Below are 24,487 nucleotides of genomic sequence, written 5' to 3' on the forward strand. Positions count from 1 at the left end.
TGTTAATGTATTGAAAACAATAAAATCTATATTTCTGCAGTTGTCTTTATATTTTGAATAAAGGCAGGCTGATTTTGACTTACCATAAAACTTCAATTAAAAGCCTATAGTCCCAGTTAAACACCTAATCGCTTTAATTAGCCTTTTACTGCACATTTTGACAAATAAATGCCTGTTTAATTAGACGCCTGGTCTGGTTGCCAAGCAGTTCATTCTTTTTTATAGAAGTTCTTCGGATGTATAAAACCAGGTTGTTGGCTACCTGAAAATATGTGTCCATTTCTGTGTTACCCTGTAATTTATTCATATTCCTCTAGTCTTTAGGGATCCTCAGATCAAAATAATCAAAAGGCTTTTTCATAAAAATGTATCCAAGTTGTTAGGATTGTCTTAACAGGATAAAGTGGTGTCGTATCAATATGCTGGGTGCCATAATCCTTGAGTGCCCACACTCACTCTCTCTCTGATGCGCTGTCTGTCAGAGTTAGATCAAATGAATGATTCATAATTAATATATTATCTGAAGCCTGATTTTTATACAAGTATTATTCATTCTGGTTTAAACAAACAGTTTGATTATATTTCCCGATCTTTGCTGAGCAACAGTTTTGTGTGAAAGGAATTAAAGGCCTGTCCCATATAGATGCCTGTCCCTAATATAGGCCTGTTGATATCAGTGAGTGAGCAAATAATAGCCTGGGCTATTGACTGAAGCTTTACGGTACTTAAACTTTGCACATTTCTGAGACTTGTTGAAGACAAGACAGCTCTAAAGTTGTTTTCATTACTAGATATGCTTAAGTTAATTTGAGATAGCCCTGTTTTGTTTTTGTTGACGTTGTTGTTCATCCACCAAGCTGCCAGGAAACTGAACTCTCTCCCAGAGCCCCCAGTGAGCTGAGGCATTGCAGCCTCAGTTCACACCTTTTGTTGTGCTTTATTTCTATGATTTTGATCTTCCTCAATCTGATATAGAAGCTATTCGGTGAATAAGAGGAAAAACTTGAGAATGTGCCTTGTTTGTTTGTATTTATGATGTTCTCAATTAAAATAAAGAACATTTCCTTCCTCTACCAATGATTCTCTATCGTCTTCCCCCACTAATCACACTATACCACTAGAGGGCGCGCTGGATCAGCCTCCCCACTGCAGGTGTCTCCAGTAGGGCACTGGAAAAATGATGACTTGCAGCAGCATAATACTACACTTACAGTACAAGATATAAATATTTATAGGTATAGTTCACGGGGTAGAATAAATACCGCTCACATTAATAACACTGAGGTACAACCCGAGGCTTGTGGCTAAAATGTGCTGTGTATGGTATCAGCACTGTGTGTATAGCATTACCTCAGCGTTGGAATAACAATGCATGATGGTTATTTTAACCTCGGGAATTCCTGTTTCCTCATTAGACAGATGACGAAAAACTTCCTGTATCCTAAAAACATCCGCTGACAAAATCTGTGTGTGTGTGTGTGTGTGTGTGTGTGTGTGTGTGTGTGTGCTCATTACTAACTAGTCGTGAAACTATTAAATGCACATTTTTTGGAAGAAAATAGTGATGTAACTGAAATAAAAGTTTGTTTCCTGACTGTGTAACTTAACAAGCACATATATCATGTAGTCCATGACATAAAAACTGCTCCCCACAGTTCCTGCTCATTGTTCCCTAAACACCATTTCCTCTGGGAACTTTTCAGCCTTGGGACTGGGGGACTGGACCGGGATAATTACTGGAAACCCGACAGGGGGGGCAGGGAATGTGCTGGCTGTAAATGGTCCTTTCTTCGGGCCTGATTGGGCTGGTCCACTCCCCCCTCATGCTCCTCCATTGGCCCGAGCCCACATCAATCTGTCCATTTCCAGGTCCCCCTCAAGTTTGAAACTTTTTTTTTTACGAGGAGGAGGAGGACTCGGATTACAACTAACTCTTGTAACCGATCTCACAGCAGCAGCCGAAGGAGAAGAAAACAACTCTCTCAATAATTTACACATCTGTGCCCTGGTACACGGTTACAGAACAAGAAGTGGCTGCGAGGCGAGGACGTGTTGCCTTTATCGCGGAGCTCCCAACAAAACAAGCGAACAAACACAAACATGCTGTGAAGAGACTTTTCCCAGCTGCTGCTGCTGCCAGGATGGAGACTTAAAGATTTGGTTCACGTTAACTTGTCGTCTTGTTGCTGGCTGTGGCCGCCCCTGAGGTGAGAGGAAGGTGAGTCCATGTTGTCGGTTACCGGTCATCTTAACGGTCGAGCGGTTTGTAATGAAACATGTCATCAGCAAACACCAACGGTTACCTATTATCAGAGGCCTGTGGTCAGATCACACCCAGCCTAACAGGCCGTTAAAATGTTTATTGTTGTCAGTGTAGCGCAGATTTTTCACGGTCAGAGCACTGATATGAACTTAATAAACCTCAGCTGTGTTTGCTGGGTCACTTGTCTGTCTTTGTCTGTCTGTATTTTTACTACAGAGTTAGCGGAAGTAACGGTCACGGTCTGGAAGTGAGTCAAATATAGCATTCTGATAATTAAGCTAGCAATAACAAAAATGGCCTCAGGTTTTTATGGCATTGTGGTTATTTTGTTCAGGAAATTAATTAATTGATGAGATATTGACTGTTGACAGTTTTCTTAGTCTATAAATAGAATTTTAATGCTATTTATTAGCAGCTACCAGCATATTAATGGAAGACAATGAGGCACTGTGACTCAGTTCATGAATTAAACAATACATTGAAGGTAATCATGTGCATGACAACCAAGATTAATAATAGGGTTTATAATTTATTGATGGGTAATGAAAAACACTGCAGAATGGCTGACCAAGCATTGATTTTTTTTTATTAAATAAATTATTAATATTGCAAATAGTAATTAAATCTTTGGTAGCCTACTAGAATAATAAAAATTAATTGCCTTTCCAGTCCATGAGATATATTTTGCGGCAATGAAAGTGATTGTAGTGAGATGAACAGACTGGGGACAGATGTTGACAAAGTTTTACAGTGGGGACACAATTTTCTGTTGGAAAAAAAAGGCAATAAATCACAATATATGTCATGGCAGTACTCAACATATTGCAAAACAGTGAAAATCACAATAATATTCTATCACAACTTAAATATTGTGATGATATAGTATTGTGTAATGTCTGGTGATTCCCACCCTTATCGGATATCTTGCATTAATATCATTTAATTTTTTTATTTTAGACTTTTGCAGGGCTTTGGATAGGGCTGGGCAATATGAAGATATCACACCATTATTGAGATATGAGACTATATATCGTCTTAGAGTTTAGATATCGTTGTATCGTGATGTGGCAGAACTGGTGTTTTTCCCTCATTTTAAAGGCTGCATCAGTGATGTAAAAGCATCAACTTACCAGACTTTCCTGTTTGTTTTAACGCTTGTCTTAACCCACTTAGTAGTTATATTGATGATTATTAATCAAAAATCTCATTGTGTTATTATATTTTCTGACATGCTTTTGAGAAGGTTAAAAAAGATCAACATAAATGACGTGTATTGAGATATAGCCCAAAAATATCATGATATAATTGTCAGGACATATCGCCAAGCCCTAACTTTGGACCACCTTTGCTGAATTTCACAAGACACTTTGATTTAAATTTTTGCTCATGCTTTGGTCGGCACACTTATTGTTCCATATCCTGTGTATGTATTGTCCATGTTTTGTAGAAACTGGATAAAAGATAAAACAACCTGTAGAGCACTATACAGAGAATATGCGTTAGAGTTGTCAAAAATATTGATTTGAAATGGTTTCGATACTTGTCACCAATGTTGATGCACCGGTACCAGCTTTCTTTTGCGTGTCTTATTCTGCACTTTTTTGCTACTAACCAAGACAAGACAACCAAGACAAGTCATCATGTTATTGCCTTACATTTACCTTTTAATAACAAAATTGACTTGTTTGTCCTCAATGTCAATTTTCCTTCCTGGTTTCAAAAGTGGTATTGAATATCGATATTTTCAAAGGTATTGTATCAAAATTAGAAATTACAGCACTAATATGTGTATACTGCCGATAAGATAATTGAGAAATATTTTCCAAGAACCCTATGTTTAACATTTGAGAGAGTGTGCATGGTGAGTGTACACGATTTACCATCCAACAAATTGAGAGAATTTGGAAGAACAAGAAAAAAGAAAGATATAGAGAGAATGCTTTCATCCCTGCTGCTTTAAACCTAACAAGCCTCTTTGTAGTTTCAGTGTAATCGACTGCGTATCCAGACCGAGACTGAAGAGGGTGAAGACATATGTTGTGCAAACACTGATATGTTTTGTAACACATTGCTGTGTTTACATTGTAAAGCCTCGCTCCAGAACAAGGTTTGAGTGTGGATGAATAGCTTCACTGTGCAGCTGGGATTCTGGCAGGTAGCAGTGAACATTATCATGCACAGCCGCAACAGACATGTCAAATGAATTATGGCCTTGGATCAGGACTTGGAGTTGCCTCTCTCCTTGCATTAGCTGTATCAGTGGTGAAATGATTTGGCGTTTCTTCGACCTACTCTGTTTTAGTTGCCGAGGCGTCCTTTGTGTCTTTGTTGTTGCGAGCAGTGGCTGACAACCATTGAGCTGAGGCAGGGCCAAATCATTCTCACAGAATACCTGCAGGACTTACTATTTTCGTATTAAACTATTTTTTTTATACATCTTCTGTATAATTATCAGCCAATATATGTTAAGATACAGACTAAATAACCTAGATCAGTGGTTTTCAAACCTTTTGTGCCCAAGGCACACCAAAGGGCGAGCCAGGGCACACCTGTATTTACATCTGTGCACAATAGCTTGTGTAACATGTGTTATCACGACATAAGACAATGAATAAGAAAAAATGAGACAGGTAGCTTTTGTGATACTGTCTACTGTCTTTTCTTTCGGTGGTAGGTTGTCTTCGTTGGTCCTTTGCTGTAATTTGCTCCATTTGATAAAGTGATCCATTGTCCCGCTCACAGCTTTCTCCTTTTAAATCCCTCACACTGGCTGCCAATCAGGGCTTTTGATGAGTCACACACTTATAATTCCCACATGCAAACAGCGACAAATAGGTTCCTTGTGAAAGTTTTGGTTTTTTTTTTTTAATTAAATTACATTTTGTAGCTAGCATTTGTCTCTTTATTAGGAAATGGGTGCGCCCAACATACTGATACAGTCAGCTGAAAGTTCATTCAAAACTTTTTGTATAAGCCCAGTTGAATATTGCAATAATAATGTGAGTGTTATCACCAAGTCCCACCGCGCACCTGGACTGGCAACACGGCACACCTTTTGAGAACCACTGACACAGATGATTAGTTGATTAATCTGTTTGTAGTTTGGCAGTAAATTTAATCAATTATTTTCATGATCGATTAACTGTTCAGGTAATTTTCCAGGCAAAAATGGCTTCTCAGTTGTCAGGATTTGCATCTTTTCTCCCTTTTATATAAGTGTACTTTGCATATCTTTGTGGTTTTGGCTGTTAATTAGATAATTGGTGATTTTTAAGGTATCTCCTTTGCCTCTTTGAAATTGTGATAAGCTTTTTTTGCATTGTTTTCTGACATTTTATTGGTTAAACCAGTGGTTCCCGGCCTTTTTGGCACATGACCCCTTCAAAAGAAGCAGTTACGTTATTCTAAATTGAATACATTTTGTTTTTGGACTGTTGTTCGGACAAGACAAGCAATTCTAAGGCACAAACTAAAGTTGAGGGAATGAATCGTGATGGGCTTTTCTGACATTTTGTGATATAAAAGATTAATCAGTTAATTAATATGATAATCGATAATGAAAATAATGTTTAGTTACAGCCCTAAAATAATCAAATTGATGTCCGTTGCCTTGGAAGGCAAATAAAGTGAAAATGAAATACAGTATAGTACAAGTACAATGAAAGTCCTTTTGTTTTAGATTTCATCCATGGCTGGTTTTAATGAGTATTTGCTTTTCATCATTAATCATAGCTTTGTGCTTCACAACAGCTTTATTATTGTTTCAGCACAATGTGATTCTGAAAGACAAGAAATAATAATAATGATATATGATAATTGCCAGTCAATAGGAGGATTAAGCAAATGCCGGGGAGACTCGCCTATGTATATTTCAGTGTAACTGTATCCGTGCACATCCCCTCCTCCAAGTGTCTTTTAGAACAGGACAATACACTCACGTTGCCAGACAGCCCCCATGCAGTGTTATTAAAGGCAGAGCTTGAAATTGCAGCAGTAATGCCAGAGACACTGTTGTTCCTGCTGAGGAGAATCTATGGCAACTCACCGACAAGACCAGAGAGGTGTTTGACCTGCTTTTACTGGGCTGCAAAGTTCAGCCGAGCACGCAGGTGGCCTCCAGTTTCCCTGGAAACCCGAAACACTCGGAGCATGTGGCCTTGTTTGAAAGAGCAGAGCCGCATGACCTGCAAATATCACGGCATTGTTTGAAATGGAGAGAGTGAGGGATGGTGATGTCTGCCAATAGACCGGACTCAATTTGAGATCCCACTTGAGTCATCTATTAGTCACAGTCATGTCCTCTCATATTGGTCCCCCTCTGTTTTCACTGATCTCACTCCCTGCTGTTCCTAGCCAAGCACTCTGATATTTGCCACTCCATTGACATACTGAGTTAACAAATTATGCTCTCTTGAGGCTTGAGGTGAAGAAAATTACTCATAATATGCCCTGCTCTTATGGTGGCCTTAATTAAAATGTCATAGGGCCAGACATCAGTCATAGCTCAAGCACCAGTTAGCACCTTGATTATGTCTCGTATTACGTGCAGTGCTGTTAAGATGCTAATTATATAGCGAATAATATGTAATTAAAACTTGAACATGGCAGCCAAAGTGAAATCACGTGATTGTAGACTGTTCTTTTTTCTTATTCTTTATTCTTTTTTTAATCTGTCCTTTTTTTGGGCACACATGTAATTCCAAATCAGCTTAGTTGTAACCATAAAATAACTAGCAGCTTCTGAATTTTAATGCCAGAACAAATGTTGTCAGTGAGTGTTGTGTTGGCCCTGGGGCAGCGCAGCAGCCACTGTATTCCCAGCCTTATTATACATGCGCAACACTGACTGATGTTCCTAAATTAACGCCATCAGCTCACAGTCGCTGTCTCTTACTGTATGTGCTTTCAGTCCACCCTTTATCCCACGTCCCTCCTCTCTGCCCCAACCTGTTGCACCGCGGCAGACTCCTCCTAGCCTGTGGTCTATTTTAGTCCAAATCGGCAGGCTGAATTATTAATCCCCGATCCATTATATGCCGATGTGTTAATTATTAATTGTTCAGCCGGCTCTGGCAGATCTGAGAAAACTGTTAAAAAAGGCTAGGATGGGGCATAGTGTCGCAGTGAAAGGCACTGATTGCCTCCTTTCTCAGCAGATCTGCACAAGTCTTCACAGATGATGACTGTGTGGGAGGAGGAGGAGAAAGTGACAGCACATAACCATCGCACAAAGCCCCACTTCATCCACAGCATGCTCGTAGTATGTTCACATATGTGTATCTGTTTGGATGTAATCATGGCTCTCATGTCAGAGCAGCTGAACTAGTTGAGGGTGCAAAGAGGCCATTACACAGACACACACGCCTGCCATATAGAACTGTTAACGTACAGCACTGGCTCTCTTATTAGCAGTCAGCACCTCCTCTGTTATGCAACATCTCAAGAGAAGAGTGAGACAAACACTACAAAACTTGATGAAAGATGAAATTGCAGCGTTCACTTGTCCTGAAATCCTGCTGTTGATTCCCTAACAGTGGAGTGGTTCCAGTAGCACAGCTCATTTGAGTGGTTACTTGTCCTCTCTGAACACAAAGCACGGATGTACCTTATGTAACAACCAGGGCTGTCTATTGTTTCTCAAAGTGGAGACGGATTATATCATGCAGCTGGGGAGAACAAGTTTTCTGTTTTAAGATTTTCCCAATAAGAATCCGATTTTAATGACATCCGTAAGTTTCGGTCATGATCAAGAAGCTGTTTTCAAACTTTCTCTCCAGCGTCCACAGTTTTCTTGTTATTTTGTGCAGTGGTGAGGAAGCTTTTATTCAGACTGGCTTTATAAAAGATAGGATAGTGGTTCTGCAGACTTCACACATTTGCTGTTTTTTATTCACCCTTAAATCGTGGGAGTTTTTCCAAAAGGCAGCAAAGCAAATACAATATGTTCAGAGTGTGTACAAAGTACAACATTTTCCAATCCAGTTCAGCAGCTCTGCAATAAACACTACCTTTATGACTGTTATCATGTTTGATTTTTGTTGCTACGGTGTTGACTGACTGCTCTGCTCTATTGTATAAGAAAGTCTTTATATTAGAGCTGAAATGATACAGAAAAATAATCCTTTTTAAGATTATTAATTCTTTAAGCCATGTTTCAGGCAAACATGCCAAAAAATAACTAGCTCCAGCTTCTTAGATGTTAGGATTTGCTGCTTTCCTTTTGTCTTATGTGATAGTAAACGGAATATCTTTTGGTTTGGGGCTGTCGCTCTGATAAAACAAGCGTATTAAAGACATCACCCTGGGCTCTGGGAAATTGTGTTTGCTGTTCTCTGACAAAGGATTAATCGAGGAAATACTTAAATCAACAAATGTCACATTGGTAGTTCTTATTGTATAGCATTTCTACAGCATTAAAGGCTGCTATTGCTGTTAATGTTTCCATACTGGTTCATCTCTTTTTTAAGGTCCTCTTCAGAGTGTGCATGTCATTCATTTAGATCTGACATTATGAGTTTATTAATGAATTAATTGACAGGTCGACATACTGGTCGACCTGGATTATGATAAAGATACAGAATTTTATGGCGTTTGAACTGGACGTATTTCAGTATTTTCTGCCATGTCATAGACCAAACAATTAAGTGATTACATGAAAAATAATCAGCAGATTAATCAGTAGAGAAAATAATTGTTAGCTGCAGCCCCAAATTGATTCTCTTTGCACTGCTCATGTTGTTCAGTTTTTACCAGTTTTACCTGCATTGAAATTATTCTATTTTTAGTATTTTGCATTTATTGAACAGCCGACAGCAGCAGGAAACAGCAGGTGAGAGGAGCTGGGGAGGGGTGGAGGGAGGAGGACATATGGTAAAGGTCATCAGCCGGACTCAAAATGGGGACGTACCAGTTGACAAGGTTTATGCTTTTGAAAATGTGAAGGACTGAGCTCAAGAATCTTTTTTGCATTTCATACACCTGGAAAATATTAATGAAGTGCCTGGATGTTGGCACAAGCTACGTTCAGACTGCAGGCAAATCAGATCAACGTCTCAAATAAGATCCTTAAGACAGACTGTCTGAACTATTTGCAAATGATGGGATCAGATTGGTGTGTCCAGACATTGTCAGCCTATCTGCATGGGTTGCTGTGGTAATGATGTAGGCGTCAGTTGGTGTTTCTCGGAGTCAGGGATCTTTCTTTGGTAGGACGAGTCCCTCCAAGTAAGGATCCTACAGAGGCAAGGCAAGAGTCCTCTCTAGCATTTGGTGAGCCCACATCTGAACAGTCCCTCTGAGGACTCAGGGGTTTCAGGGTACTGTGATAATGTTGGCACTCTCTGATGTTGTTGTATTATTTGAACAAATGTAAGTGGTATTTTCAAGGTCACGTGACTTTTAGGGAGAATATATTTCAGGATTATACTATACTATATAAACAAACCGGTAGGCTGAATGAAACACTTGTGGCACCTGGCGCTCCATCACTGCTGTGAATGATTAATTTAAAGACTTTTATTTTTATTTTAATCACAGTTTTTTAAAAATCTCATTATTTGGCAGTGGACTCATTGGAAAGCATAAATTATGAAGTTACTTTCAGTATTTTTTTTTATGCTTGTATGATTAAAAACTGGCACAGTTTCATTGTAGAGGCCCCACCTTCACTTCCAGTAAATCGTGTCCAAAGAATTGTGAGTACTTTTTAACTGCTGAGGATACACAAATGCATCCTTGAAAATTCTCTGAATGAAGGACTCTGTCCTGAGTAGAATTTGAAGGAACCTTGACATTGGGAATGTCCTTAAGTGGGATTTGATGACGTAGCATCCTTGGAATTCAGCCATTCAAGGATCCTTCCTTGACTCTGAGAAACACCCAGTTAACTACATAGCTTGGGGTCCATTATTTGCCCTCCAAAAAATCGCACTGTCAAGTTGCTGTGCAGAACTTCTTCCTGTTCCTCCATACTGCTCTGCTAGCAGCAGCATGGATTCTGCTCAGCACTTCCCATCACTCTGGATCTGACATTGCTCTGATTTGTTGCTTGGCAAATGACACAAAAGGCACTTTGAAATCTGATTTGAGTGGCCAGAGTATCTAAGCTAGTGTTGTCACAATACTGGAATTTCAAACTTTGATAAAATATCTTAAAAAATGTATTAATATTTGATGCCATTTTGATACCACTGGAAAAATTTTGATGTTAAGGGCATAAAATTTTAAATTTTTAACAAGGCTGTAACACAACAACAACTTGCCTGTCTTGCAGAATGACTGTAGTAAATATTAACAGTAAGAAAAAGCGAGAAAGTGTGGATGGTACCAGTGTATCTGTACTACAGAAAATGGCTATTGAAGCTGTTTCAAATTTTCAAAATTGAGGTGTATCAATAAATCAACATTTTTGACATTAGTCTGGACTGAGATGTATCTATAGAATTGAATTGCATTTCAAACCACCTCCAAATTAGGTGGATCTGATTAGCAACAATCACATTTAATGTTTTTTACTGTCCAGACTTTGTAAAAATCTATCTGGATATGCCAAAACACAGATTTAGACCTGCAGGCTGAACAAGGCCATGATGTGTTGGGCACAGAGCAGAGAAAATGTTACAGTCAACTATCAGCAGTAATCATAGACACACATTATGTTGAGGGCAGATCATCGGGGTTGTTTTGTGTTGCTTGGTGCATGATTCTGGTATTATTTATGTCTGTTCAGACAGTCAGAGAGCAGTAAATGCCTACAAATGCAAAGCTGTTTTCAGTAATCGGTTCCATCCTATAGCGCTGGAGATTTTCTCTGCTGATGGACTCGTCTCTGTCAGGGTCACAGTGCCCCACTCCATGTGACCACTCATCCCTGAAGAATAGGAAAGTCGTGACATTTTCTGCTGCCATCAACCAATCACTCAAGACGAAGTGTCATGGAAAGTTCTGCAGTCTCTGCCAACGCTTTTTTAGCAACTTGTGATGGCCAGGCGGTGTAGAAACACATTCTTTACTGGTTTTCTCTTTATGCTGGCTGTTATCAGCACCCACCAAGCTGTCTAGATTGGCAGCAGGTATTAGAGTGTTGATATTTTGGGTGCTGTGGACTCTTCTTCCTCATGAGGCATGATGGCATACATTAGAGTGGGCGGGAGCTACAGGTGTATCCAATTTCTGGCTCTTTCTCACCTGTCACACCTCAGCTTTAGTTTGAGTGACAAGTGAGTGCAGTCGATTCAGAGGCTGCATCCTGGATCCTGCTCAATGCCCCTTTTGGAAAGCCGATGCTACGCTTGCATCATGTTGGATTTACTCTAAATATCTGCAACCACAAGGCAGGAAATGTTCATGTCAAGCAGCATGTGTGGAGCGATTATGTACTATCCAGTAGCAACAAATACTACAGTGAGTTCAGTCAAACACTTCCTGTTCCCAGCTTCTCTTATGTGAAGATTTTCAGCTTTTCTCTGTCTAATATCACTGTAATTTCCATATTTTGGGTTTGGGGGTGTTAGTTGGATAAAACAAGCAATTTGGAGTTGTTTTCTTGAGCTCTTTGAAATTGTCATAACACTGTGTGAGAACATTTTCTCACACTTATATCTGGCATTTTAAAGGCTAAAACTACTTTTTTGGCTAATGAGCACATAAAAGAAGCAATGTCTACTCATGAGCCCTAATGGCAGTTTGAAATTCAAGTGTGAGTTGTGAGCAGTTAAGCCAAAGTAATTTTTCCTCCTTGAGTTGGTTCAAGGATTCAAGATTAAAGGTTACAGTATTGCACAAGAAAAAACAGAGCTAAGGGCTAAGTCCTGAATGTCCTCAAATCCTAGAAATGCCCCTGTGTACACTGCGACTAGCCTTCTGTCAAATTACAAAAGTGGCCAACAGGCAAAGCAAGTTGAGTAGCCCTAGTTTACAGCATGGATGTATTGTCACATATGGATACTGGACCCCAAGATGGCATCTATTCATTCCAATGAGAATTGCTGGCCTTGTGCATTTGATCAAAAAGTTTCTAGCTTCAGGGTTTACATCCAGGTATGCAACCCACTGAGTATGCTTAGTAGTGTTTCACCTGCTGGCCCCTGCCCACGAGTCCCTACTTTGCCCATAGATTTTACATTGTTTTGACACAAATTTTAAAATCCCTTTGTTTGGCTCAAGGAAAGTTTTGTAAAACCTCCATGGATCAAAAATCCATAATAACACAAGGAGTCATAATTTAACTTGTTTGCAGTTTGAGGTGTCCTGACAACAGTTTTAGAGACTATCTTTTATACTGGTGGTCTATTGGGAAAATGCTATTTTGGCCATAGGGGATTTTTGCTTCAGCCATAAAGCTTAGTGATGCTGTACTTTGGCTCACTCGTGTTTTGAGTTAAATACTAACATGCTCACAGTGATAATGCTAACATGCTGATATATAGCAGTTGTTTTATTTAGCGAATGCAAAGTCCTTCAGCCAAACAGTTGCCGTCTGATCTGCTGTATGGAGGGTGACTAAGCCTCCTTCAAGTCTTTGTAGAGGGCAAGCTTCAATGATGTGTTGCATTGTTTGCTCCTCTCCACAAGCACAAAGTGAGCTTGAGCTGCTGCCCCACTTGTGAAGGCTGGCCAGGCAGGGGCCATGTGTGTGTTAGCATGCTAACATTTACTAATTATTCATCCTTCATTAATTTTTCCATAACCGCTTATCCTGTAAAGGGTCGTGGGGGGGCTGGAGCCTATCCCAGGTGGGGTACACCCTGGACAGGTCACCAGACTATCACAGGGCTGACACACAGAGACGGACAACCATTCACGCTCACATTTACACCTACAGCCAATTTAGAGTCACCAGTTAACCTAGCCTGCATGTCTTTGTGGATGGAAGTTGTAGTACCCCCAACCCTCTTGTTGTGAGGTGACAATGCTAACCACTGCACCATGTTGCCACAATTGTACCTATTAGTACAGTGTAATGATGCATTGATATAGATTGCCATATCAATTCATGATCAACGATTCAAAATCATCTGTGCCAAGTAAAAACATCAATGCATATTGTCGTATTTCGGATACACCTTTATTTTGAAATTCCCATGGCACACCTCAATCACCATTTCTGTCCAAGCATGCCTTCCTCCTAAATATTAAAACAGTGCGAGAAGCCTAGCGTCAGGCAAAGAATAGCAAGAAGCAAAGGTGATAGTATTTGATATTAATCGCAGGCTCCTGAATTGAGTCAAATCAAAATGGTATTGTGGCGCATTTTGTGATATCAGCAAATATCGTGTCATGTCCAAACATACAATATCATATCGTATCATGATGAAACTTGTGATTCTCACCCCTACATATTAGTACTAAACACATAACACAAAGCTGAGGATGATGAGAATGACATTACATTTGCAGGTATAAACCAAAGTAATTTTGTCTTGTGGATGTCGCTAGCTAAGTCAAAGGATCACCAGAGTGATTGAGATTCATTGTAAGGGGAGCATGAGTGTCTGCGTCAAATTTCATGGCAGTCAGTCCAGAAGTTGTTGACACATTTCAGTTTGGACTGAAGTGGTGGACAGACTGACCAACAGACCATCATAGCCATCGCTAGAGCCAAGCCAACAGATTAACTGATAATGAAAGTCATCAGTAGTTTCAGTCCTATGAAAATTGCTAGCAATCAGCAGTAATTTACATTGTAGTACGGTCTATACCTGGACGCTTGAATAAGTTAGACAGTGCTTCAAAGTTAAATCAAGATGTAGAAGTCATTCTTTACAGCCCTTGTTCACTGCTTCAGTCTCAAAGGTCTCCACAATGGCCACGTTGTGAAAATGCCAAATGAAAACGACAGCCAGTGCGAGTTGTCATCCCACTCGTTCCCCTTCCCCCAAATGAATAAAGCTGTTGGCTGAAGTGTCCCCAGCTTTACCTGCCCTGAAACTCTAAAGCAAATTAAAGCCAGATAATAAAGGGCCTATGTGGCTTCAGGTGACCCAGCTTCAGTAATCCTCCAAGGACTGAAGAGAGGACAGTTAGGTTATTTCTTCATCATCACAGCTTCTTTTTACCTCGATGCCTCAGTCAGCCTGTCACACAGAGCTGACAAGGCTGTCTGCACCTGAAAGAGGGTGTGAAAGTCCCCGGGTGCATTACCCAGGCTCCCTCGCTGTCACGAGACATCCATCCAACGCCGTGTAGGGTCTGGTTTCATTTCCATGAGTCATGTTTGCTGAGCTTTTGCCTGCATGTCTTTGTGAGTGAATGTACGCTGGCTTGTTCTACGCGAGTTGATGATTCTGTAGCTTGTCTAAATGCTGTAATTATGCTGGGGAGCTGTTAGCTGCTGCAATCTGTCTTTGTTTTTCATTTCAGTCTCAGCTGCTCAAACCAGACCTATCAATAATGTTTATGTGTACACGGGTTGTTTGTTTGTGCGTTTTTTCTGCATGCAGCGAAGGCTGTGGCTTGTGTATTTTGCAACAGCACTCAGCAGTTTTTGCTGCTGTCATGTCTTGTTCTGCCTTAAATCCGTTAAGATTTTGCCTCTATAAATACGATGGAGACGCTGTGTCAGTGTTGGCCAGGCCGTCCTCTGGGCACTGGACTTCACAGGCCATTTAGATCTGGCACTAACCACTCTCATGCCGCAAAGTCACCCAAAAAAAAAAAGAATTCCTTGATCGAAAACCTTTTCATCACTCCAAGCACTCGTCCCCTGAGGTTGTTTTTTCATGAGGCCTTTAGTTTTCTCATTTGGGGGAAATGGAAAAGGAAAGTGAGGATCTCCCTCCATCCTTAAGATAATAGTGCCAGGGGTCTGTTATGTCACTCTTCATCTTTGAGTGAAACCTCAGACAGACAATCCCAAGTGCCACCACGTTAAAGTGTTTGTATTCATGGGCATGAAAGATAAAACACTCCTCCGTTTCTCATTCTTCTGTTGTTTGGCGGCAGGCTACACAGAGTTGCGATTGGCTCCGCTCCCCGACGAGAGTGGAATTTAATGAGCAATATGAAACCACCCTCCAATCTGAGGAAGAGGTTGCTTTTCCTAATGTGCCCATTATCCAGTCGCACTTTTCTAAACTCTTAAACGTCTATCAACAAGGGCGCAGAGAGAGGCAAATGCAGACTTACTCTAAGTGTTGCGATAAGCGATTGTCCTCTTGAGGCTCACCGTTGTGATTAGAGGGTGACAGCAGGACTAAGTGATTGTTTTCAATCGCTGCTCGCATAATGCTCTCCAGTTTCTTTTTTCTCTTTTGGTTTTTCAGTCTGATCATTGGTGTCTCTCTCCTTGTTATCCATTTCACACACATTGCATCAGAGCAGGATTTTCTGTTAACAAGTGCAGCCTGGCAAGTTTGGAGTTACAATCCTGGTGAAACGGTCGATGGGGATCTGCCAGTGATCCTTGATCAGCACAGCCAGAGGCCCGATTAAACGTCCAGCACCTGCAAAGAGAGAGGGAGTAAAACTACATTCAGCATGAGACGGAATATAAATGACCTCTCATTCAACACCTACATTTCCCCCGATGTTTCAGGATTGATATATAACACACCCCCACCCTTTTCCCCCCCTCCATCTCTCTGCCTCTGTCTTTGCTTTCCCTCTCCTCATGTGTCTCCTCCCTGGGAAGCATCCTGCTGACACTCTCTCCAAGGAGTCTTATTGATATTCTTGGAGAGGCATTGCAGAGAGAGAGGGAGAGAGAGAGGGGGGGGGAATGAAAGTCGCACACTGTAGCAGCAGACGCACTGCCTTCTAGTACCAACAGTAAAAATCACAAGTCACGCAGCAGGGATGTGTCACCGTTCATTTTGTCTCCTGTGCTAATAGAAAATCTCCTGCTTTGGATTTTTATTATTCTCGAGCGTGTGGAAAAGGCAATTTACCAATCATGCAGATTTTCAGTTAAGCTTTAGGGTTACTTTCATGTGGAGGAGATTAAACCCCTATTGTGACGTGAATGGGATACTTTGCTTAAATAATTATTTTGTTTTCACTGACAGTCACCTATTAGGCTGCGTTTAGCACATCAGTGACAGGGAGTTGTATTCATAAGATCTGACTGTTTTATTCCCCCGAGGTGAAAAAGTGTTTGACTTATTTGCCTAAGATGCAACACAACAGGGCTGGGTGTTGTTGAAAATGTTTCAATACTGGTGCTGATTCAACACTTTAGTTTTAGTACAGATAGTAGAACCATACTTTGTTTGATGGCTTACTTTTAAGGAATTTAAACATGTTTTGTACAAAGAGTGGAAAAGAGTTCATCAACTATTTTGATAATCATTTCAGTCATTTTAACAAGCAAAAACTTCAAATACAGTTGCTGTTTTAGCTTCTGTAACGCCAAGAACACACCAAACAGTGGCCACGCCTCCTCGCTGCAGAAAAAATGTAATTATTACAGCAGACAGCACTGTGCCACTGCTTGGTGGAGGATGTGTTGTTTTTGTCTTTGAAATTATAGTGAAGTGAATGTCCTAGGGTTTTGGACTGTTGGTCAAACAAAACAAGACATTTGTAGATGTCGCGTACTAATCTAAAGGAAACTAAAGCTGACATTTTCCACTCATTTCTGACATTTCAGTGACAAAAACGTGAATAGATAAGGTTAATCAATGATGACAGTAATCCTTCGATGCAGACCAAGTTATCTCAAACCTCCCTTTTTTCATTTGACAAAAGAATTTAAACTTTGAAATGAAAACTTCTCATATGTAAATGTTAGCCCTCTAATACCTTGCCTAAATAAAGAAAGGGTCTAAAAGTGACAAGAAAGCATGTATCATTTACAGTTGGAGAAAATCCGTTGTTTTGTTCAAGGAGCATGCTTCTTTGCCACATGGCAACCAACTTAAAGGGGAACTAATGTTTTTTTCAAACTGGGCCTTATTTTCCGATCTACTTTTGTCTAAATGAGTGATAGGATGTTCGATATTTGACATTTCTCCAGTATGAAGCTAGGGCTGACCTGCCTGCAGCCCGTGAGTGCGCACTATATTAAATAATAGGGCACTCAGACAGCGTCAAACAACGTCAAAATACGTCCACTAAAAGTGCTTTTTTTTCGCACAGATAGGCAAAACAGTGACGTCAAACTCATGCATCCATGCTGATAGAAATTTGCAGCAAGGAGTCATGGCAGAGAGGAAGAAATGGTCCGAATCGTGGCATCATTTCGCAAAGAAAGATGACAACAGTGCTGCTGTAATGTCTGTAAAATGATCCTTTCAAGTCAGGGTGGAAACACCAGTAATGTGCTGAAACATCTTTCTACACCACACGGGCTTAAGTTTCAGGCGTGCCATGTATTTGACACTCTACACATGACTGCCATCACTTCCCAACTAAGCAGCATGTCCGTCACTGAGGGTAAATATCCTGGTATAATAACATTAGCACCATGTTGGCAGGCTTAGCACAGCATTGACTTAAGGAAAGCTAAATGAAAACGACTGCTGTACAAATGTTTTTTCGTTTCGTCTACACCGTTAAGGCACAGAGATGATTAAACAGCTGCGTTGGAGCTGAAAACCTGTGTGGGCTTACATTTTTTCCACAGAGAACATTGATCAGGAATCATCATCATCATTACCTTAGGTTTAACTGAAACAGTTAATTGATTTGCTGATTGATAGAAGATCTGAAAAATGTTGCTTATTATTATTATTATTATTATTATCAGTTGTCTGAGTCAATTATAAGGCACAAATGCCAAACAGTCTGTGGCTGCAGTTTCTCAAATATGAAGAGTTGCTCTTTTTTTCTTTCTTTGAATCACTGTAAAATAACTGTCTTTGGGTTTTGAACTATTTGTTGAACAAAGAAGCAATTTGAAGAAATCACCTTGGGCTCTGGGAAATTCTAACAGGCATTTTCTGACATTTTATAATCGCTGCTAATTAAAATAATTGGCAGTAGCAGCCCTATTTTAAGATCCCTTAAATTAAGTCTAGGGAGTTGTTTCATGATAAAAACTAATTAGTTTTTGGTTCTTTTTGTATAACTGTGCGAGAATAAATTTTGGAAAACGGTGGCCATGTCTTATCAAAATGAAACTCCCCTCCCTCCTCCTCTTCGCCCTCATTCATCTGGCCCATGCTGGCATCCGAGGGCAGCTTTGGAAAACAGCTTTTTGTTGCCTGTTTACTCTCGTGCAATCCCAGGTTATCCATGAAGATCCGTGAAGGTTAGATAGGGAGTATAAAGGAAAATAGATTAATTTTACTTTTCAAAAACCGAATGCACGGACCTCAAGAAGTGACCCACAGGACGCATTGAGACGCGGCTGCTGAAATGATGAGGCGTGCTGTGGACCTGCCTCATTTGATAGGAGAGATTGGAGGGGGTGTGAAAGCCGGCGGCCCCCGTGACCCCCGCTATTCATGAGCCTCCATCATGGGGGCAGCCTTTCACTGAGGCACTCTGCTTTGGCACACAAGCACACACTCAGAAACAACATCATACATAAATCAAGCAACATGCGTGAGGTGAATGAGTTGGCACTGTCTGTCTCCTGTTCACCTTCACACACGCGCGCGCACCTTGTTCTCCGCATGCATTCAGCAAGATGAGACATCCAGATTACATTGTCTGCTTTGCGTGGTCGTGCTGTAACTGACTTTACTCCTGCACGCATAATGACACATTCTTCTCTAACTACCTTGTAGGCTGCGAGCCAGAGGGTTGCTGGGGCTAATTTGACAGCTGCCACGGCTCATTATCAGATAAAGGGGACAGTTCTTGGCCCTGCAGTTTAAACAGTGTTAGTGTAGATGTTATTAGCAATAACCTCACACATTGCAGGCTGCCAGTGTGTTGTGTTTGGCCCTTCTTGCTTTTGTGATGAGAGGCTGAGCTCCAGTCGAAGAAACTGTTTCCTATCAACTAAAATCTAGGGAAGTAAACATGTTTCCAGTCACTATTAGAGAAAGGAAGCAAAAAATGTCCACTGTTATCACATACATAAACATTTAACTAAACTGTTTCCTTCTTTCTCTCATTCTCTAAGCGTGACTCAGACCTGACCATGGACTCCTTCAGCACTAAGAGTTTAGCCCTGCAGGCACAGAAGAAGCTGATGAGCAAGATGGCCACCAAGAGCGTGGCCAACCTCTTCATCGACGACACCAGCAGCGAGGTGCTTGACGAGCTGTACCGCGTCACCAAGGAGTACACCCGCAACCGCAAAGAGTCCCAGAAGATCATCAAAAACTTGATCAAGATGGTGGTGAAGCTGGGGGTGCTCTACAGAAACAACCAGTTCAACGGCGAGGAGCTGATTCTGGTGGAGAACTTCAGGTAATGGGAAGAAATGCACTTTCTTTCTAAGAGTTAGATGAGTAAATCAACACCATGTTGAGTTTTCAACCAGCTTTGTATCATAACACTGTGGGTAGTATGTGTAAATGAACTGTAGTAAACTTCCCTCAGTCTAACCAGTGCTGAGAACTCCTTGCTCCCCTCCCAGAGAAACTCCACCGGGTAACACGTTTTACATCGGCCAGCTAAGTTTCTCTGGCTCTTGGGCTGTTGCCCCAAGTACAGGCTGTACTTCCTGCATTTTTGTATTGCCCACCACCCATGCCGCCACCGCTGACACAATGAGTATAGAGGTAGATTAAGAGCCTCTCTCTCAATTTCAGACCAAACTTCAATCATACCATAAAACCAGGCAGTGCTGATTGAATATCAACAAAGATTATGTCACTGCACTTCCTATGTCTTGCTTAAAATGTTTTCAGAAACACATTTTAGTGCCTTGTTTAGCTTTAGTGGGGTTTGTGAACAGGGAGTGGGAAGTGAGGAGTGCTGATCAAATGTAAACCAAGATTCTAATACAGAGTTGCCTATTTCTCGCCTCATGTTTTCAGAAACATGTTTTAGCTTACTTTTTAACTGTAATACGATATAATTTGTTTCCACCTGGCCTCTATTTTGTCAAATGGACGGTTTTGCATTACGTCACCTACCAGCAGAAGCATTTATTGGTCCAGTGGTGCAGTGCATTCTAGTCGTTATAGGTTTTCTACCTCCTAAGAAAAAGCGAATGCCACAGTATTTTTCTTCTGTTTTCTCTGGTCATGTAGCACCAACTTCACAAGTATTTGCATCTTTCTACTTAACAGACAGCCAAGCTTTATTAAAAGACTGTCTTACCAGTTGGGAAATACTTCTTTTAGTACAGCACAAGATTCAAGAGCCGAATAGCTTTGCATAACATAAAGACTGGAAGCAACAGCCAGCCAGGCTTTGTCCAAAGTTCAGAAATACACCTACCAACACCATAGCTTTCTTTATTTGTTTTATCTGTACACAAACAGCAAAATGACAATCTGTGATTGTGAAGGAAGTTGCATGCAGAGATAGATTTCTGTCAACTGTACTTGCAGCATTATTGTGGGCATTGTGGCACTGTATCGTAATCAGCACAGCGCATTGGGAAAGGTGCTGCCAAAATTGCCAAAGAGGATAAAAAAAGAGCCGTCTGTGTTTTGGCCGGACCACAAAGCTGGTACCAGTCCTATAAACGCAAAAGAAAGCCAGTGAGGTCATTATGTGTCTCCTTTTTCCTGTCATTCAATGTTTTAATATAGTTCTGTATCGCCAGCTGGCACTTACAAACTGTTGCAAACGACAGTCAGTGATACAGTTGGAACGATTTTCACAGATTCAAATGTCTTGGATCAATAACTCATAAGCAAAATGTTGTTAAAACACAAGTAACATCTCTTTCCAATCATAGTAAAGTACATGAGTGAAAACCTAATTTTGATCAAAACGAGCCGTCCTCTGAGCTGGACAAGTAACGTTGTTCTCCATGTGCAGCCGACTATGAGACGACTGAGGGATCGTCTATAAAGAGAAAACACCAAAAAGAGATATCCTACCATAAAAACATTCATTAACATCACTCTTATACTGTGCAGTGCCCCCAAAATCACTTCACACATCAATAGTCTCCTCTTGGTTGTATTAGAGCACTTATTCTTTTGCATAATTTGGAGGGAATTTTTATTGGAAAAAATATAACTTCTCTCTCACGCAGTTTCAAATATAATTATCACAAATCCTTAAATACATCGCTTTTTGAAAAAGCCAGCTGAAGCCACAGTGCACATGCATGTGTGTGCACATGATCAGGATGTTACTACCTCCGCCAGGAAAAACCCTGATGCTGGAACTATTTTCCTGACAGATGACGTGTTATCAATCCTCCCTGCATTTCTGTGCAGTGTCTAGACATGAACAGTATCAATCTTCTCTAATACTCAGACGGAGAGCAAATAAGTGTTTTCCACAATGTCTGAAAAAAGAACCTCTGTCTCGTCCTTCCATATATTTAAATATTGTTGTATTGTGTATCAGAAGGTGACAAACCTTGAGAAACAACAACAGGCCGGTTCTGGTTGAGCGCTTCAAATGTGGAGAACTGCAGTTCAAGTACATTTTTGTGTGCTGATGGAAGCAAATTAAGGAAATTGACTTTTACATCAGTTTATATATTTTCCACTAAAATAGTGAAACTCAGCTCGGAGGCATGTGAAGCTGACATAAGTGCACAGTATGGAGAATGGTGATTATATTAGCATGGAGATGCATCGCTGCGAAGGACAACACTATAACTGATAGAGGGGGAGTTGTGGAACTTTTCTAAAGAAAATCATAAGACAGCAGTTTCTATTTTTACTTCCTTCTGCTGCTCCAGTCAGAATTAGAAACTGACAGCTTCTCCTCTCTCCTCTCGTCTCACAGGAAGAAAGTCCACACTCTGGCCATGACGGCAGTCAGTTTCCACCAGATCGAGTTCACCTTTGACCGCCGCGTCATGAGCGCCATTTTGAATGATTGCCGTGAGCTGCTACACCAGGCCATCAAACGCCACCTGACAGCCAAGAGCCACTCGCGAGTCAACCACGTGTTCAATCACTTTGCCGACTGCGACTTCCTTGCGGCTCTCTACGGGCCCACGGAGGTTTATCGCGGCCACCTGCAGAGGATCTGCAACGGGGTGAACAAGATGCTTGACGAAGGGAACCTCTGACCTCCCCTGGCCTTCTTATCGGGCACCTTTTACCTCCAGTCACCCCTCATGCAATCCTGCAAGATATTTTTTTTTTTAAGGTGACAATCATGAATGCTTTGTGTTTGTGCGTGCCTTTCAGCCGTTACTGTAACACTGAAATTATCTCGGCTAGTTAGTCCAAAGTGTGTTTGTTCTCCAGTCTGACTTTTTGTTATTCCACAGCAAACAAAAACCAGCAGATGTTCTTGTTAAATGAATGTAAAACTTCATGCTCTTATCAGTATATTCAGGGATAGGAGCCTTGACAACTGTGCCTTAAAAAACACATTTCTAACTTCATTTCAAGGGCACGATGTTTGCTCTCCTACTAAATCAAAAAGACATGAATCAGGCACAGGCCTTCAGTCATATCTCTGTAAGGAGCTTTTAATGGACCAAAATGGTTTGGGGAGCACCAAGAGAGGAAAGAAAGTGAATTTTTCTCTTTTCCAAATACCCAAGGACATAAAGACGTGATTTTTTTTCTTTTTGTTTATTTTTTCTAAAAGTAGTATTGCACTCAATCCAGAACAAGCGCTGTACTGTACTTTCCCGCAATAATGAAACCATGTGAAGCACAGCAGTCAAGTAATCCTGCTTAGCCTGCATTTCACCATCATGCACTGAACTCCACTTTGAGGAGAGGCCAGGCCTTTTTGTTTCGAAGGCACCTATAAACCCAGTTTTGTTTTTAATAGTCTGGTTTATAGCCACCACAACAAAGATGAAGTATTTGGGTCATCGGGGGCCGTAAACATGAAGGAATGTGTGCTGTGTATTGTCGAACGTGTTTGCTGACTGCACGCTCATCTGCTCAGAAAACATGCAACTTTTGTATCTATAAATGTCATAATCGCAGCAGGGGCAGCACAATGTGACACTATCCTTAAAGGTTGCTCTGGCATTTTGTCGGAGAGGACTAAAGAGCGATCACAGTCGGAACTACTCGTCATAATGGATGTTTGAGCCCGGGGTCAGCTGTGTTTCAGATTTATCGGCGTTGCCTCAGGTTTATCCAAAAAGCACTAAAACTGTGGTTTGAATTCTGACAGATTTGAACTAAAAAGACTCCCCATGAGCATTCAGATGAAAGGCTGGACGAAAAACTGCAGCTCCGTGTCTATGAAAAGGGCCAGGCAGGGTATAGAGATTAGAGCAGAGACAAACACAGTACCTGATTGTACTCTGCCACTGCAATTACAGCTCCCCACTCTGGGGTGGTATAATGGCCCAGAGCCTGCCTCCATCGAGCAGCCACTCCATTTCACCAGTGCAGCCTCATGTAATGTGATGGAGATAACCATCTCTCTTTGCGCAACGCAAGTCCTTTAATGGAGTGAAAGATGTTGTTGTGTTTCTTTCTTATAAAGGAGAATATGAATAGTTACTACTATCCCTCCCGAACCTCACATAATAGCTGTCTTTCCCTCTCTGTCTATGTGTTTTTGTATCACTGAGCCTGTCTGGGAGATTGTTTTGTGCTGCGGCCTCATTTTGTATTCTGTGTGTGAGTGTGTGTGTGTGAGCGTGTTTGTGTGCGTACCTGTGAGAGAATTGGAAATTGAGCCGTGTAATAAGCGCTGTGCTTTTTCCAGATAGGATTGCTGAAACTTTAACTTCATCCACAGCAGCTCTGCCAAAGAAACGAAGACTGATGTTACTCAAAATACAGTCTTTTTTTTCCAGAGGAACCTTTTCAAGAAACACTACATGCACTTGATAATTGCAACACCCGTAAAGGTGATAATGAATACAAAGATGGTGGCTGTTGTGGTTTCGCCTTTTCAATTCTTAGATGACTTCCCTGAGTGTACCCTGGTTTGTTGGACCCATTTGACTCTGACTGCATCATTTGGGAGGCTTTGAGGTAAATCCTCGTTCCTAAGTCTCCCACAACAGTTGACTTTAATTGTCTCTGGATGCCATTTTCTTCAGTCCCTCCACATCTCAGGGTTGGTTTAAATCTCCCTCAGTTTAAAACCCATGACACACTAAGTAGAAATGGCCACAAACCTCTGCAGCCGCCCCACTTATTTCACTGAAGCCCTCAAACTAAGCATACTTATCAAGTTGCATTTTTACTATTGTGAATTGTGAAATGTTTTTATTTTCACTTGTGTACATATGATTGTTTTTGTGTCTGTATTGTATCCACACAC

At 41.0% G+C, this 24,487-nt stretch overlaps 1 protein-coding gene across 3 annotated transcripts; it reads left to right on the top strand.

Moving 5' to 3' along the window:
• The first annotated feature begins 1,879 nt into the window (after positions 1 to 1,879).
• On the top strand, positions 1,880 to 24,487 carry tnfaip8l1 (tumor necrosis factor, alpha-induced protein 8-like 1). 3 transcript variants are annotated; one of them, XM_049588359.1, is made up of 3 exons: positions 1,880 to 2,218; positions 19,285 to 19,564; positions 22,019 to 24,487. In XM_049588359.1, exons 2-3 carry the CDS (start codon positions 19,293 to 19,295, stop codon positions 22,305 to 22,307), a joined length of 561 nt encoding a protein of 186 aa, XP_049444316.1. In that variant the 5' UTR covers positions 1,880 to 2,218; positions 19,285 to 19,292; the 3' UTR covers positions 22,308 to 24,487. The 3 variants fall into 3 exon arrangements, with proteins under 3 accessions (XP_049444316.1, XP_049444317.1, XP_049444315.1); XM_049588360.1 differs by having other exon boundaries at positions 1,881 to 2,207; positions 19,275 to 19,564; XM_049588358.1 differs by having other exon boundaries at positions 1,882 to 2,218; positions 19,275 to 19,564.

Source organism: Epinephelus fuscoguttatus, linkage group LG10, assembly GCF_011397635.1.
Source record: "Epinephelus fuscoguttatus linkage group LG10, E.fuscoguttatus.final_Chr_v1".
NCBI classification, from domain to species: domain Eukaryota; kingdom Metazoa; phylum Chordata; class Actinopteri; order Perciformes; family Serranidae; genus Epinephelus; species Epinephelus fuscoguttatus.

Excerpts from the sequence above, each read along its gene's own strand:
- tnfaip8l1 (XM_049588359.1), top strand. The coding sequence starts at position 19,293 with ATGGACTCCTTCAGCACTAAGAGTTTAGCCCTGCAGGCACAGAAGAAG. Across the intron at positions 19,565-22,018 it reads ATTCTGGTGGAGAACTTCAG|GAAGAAAGTCCACACTCTGG; the intron begins GTAATGGGAAGA and ends CTCGTCTCACAG.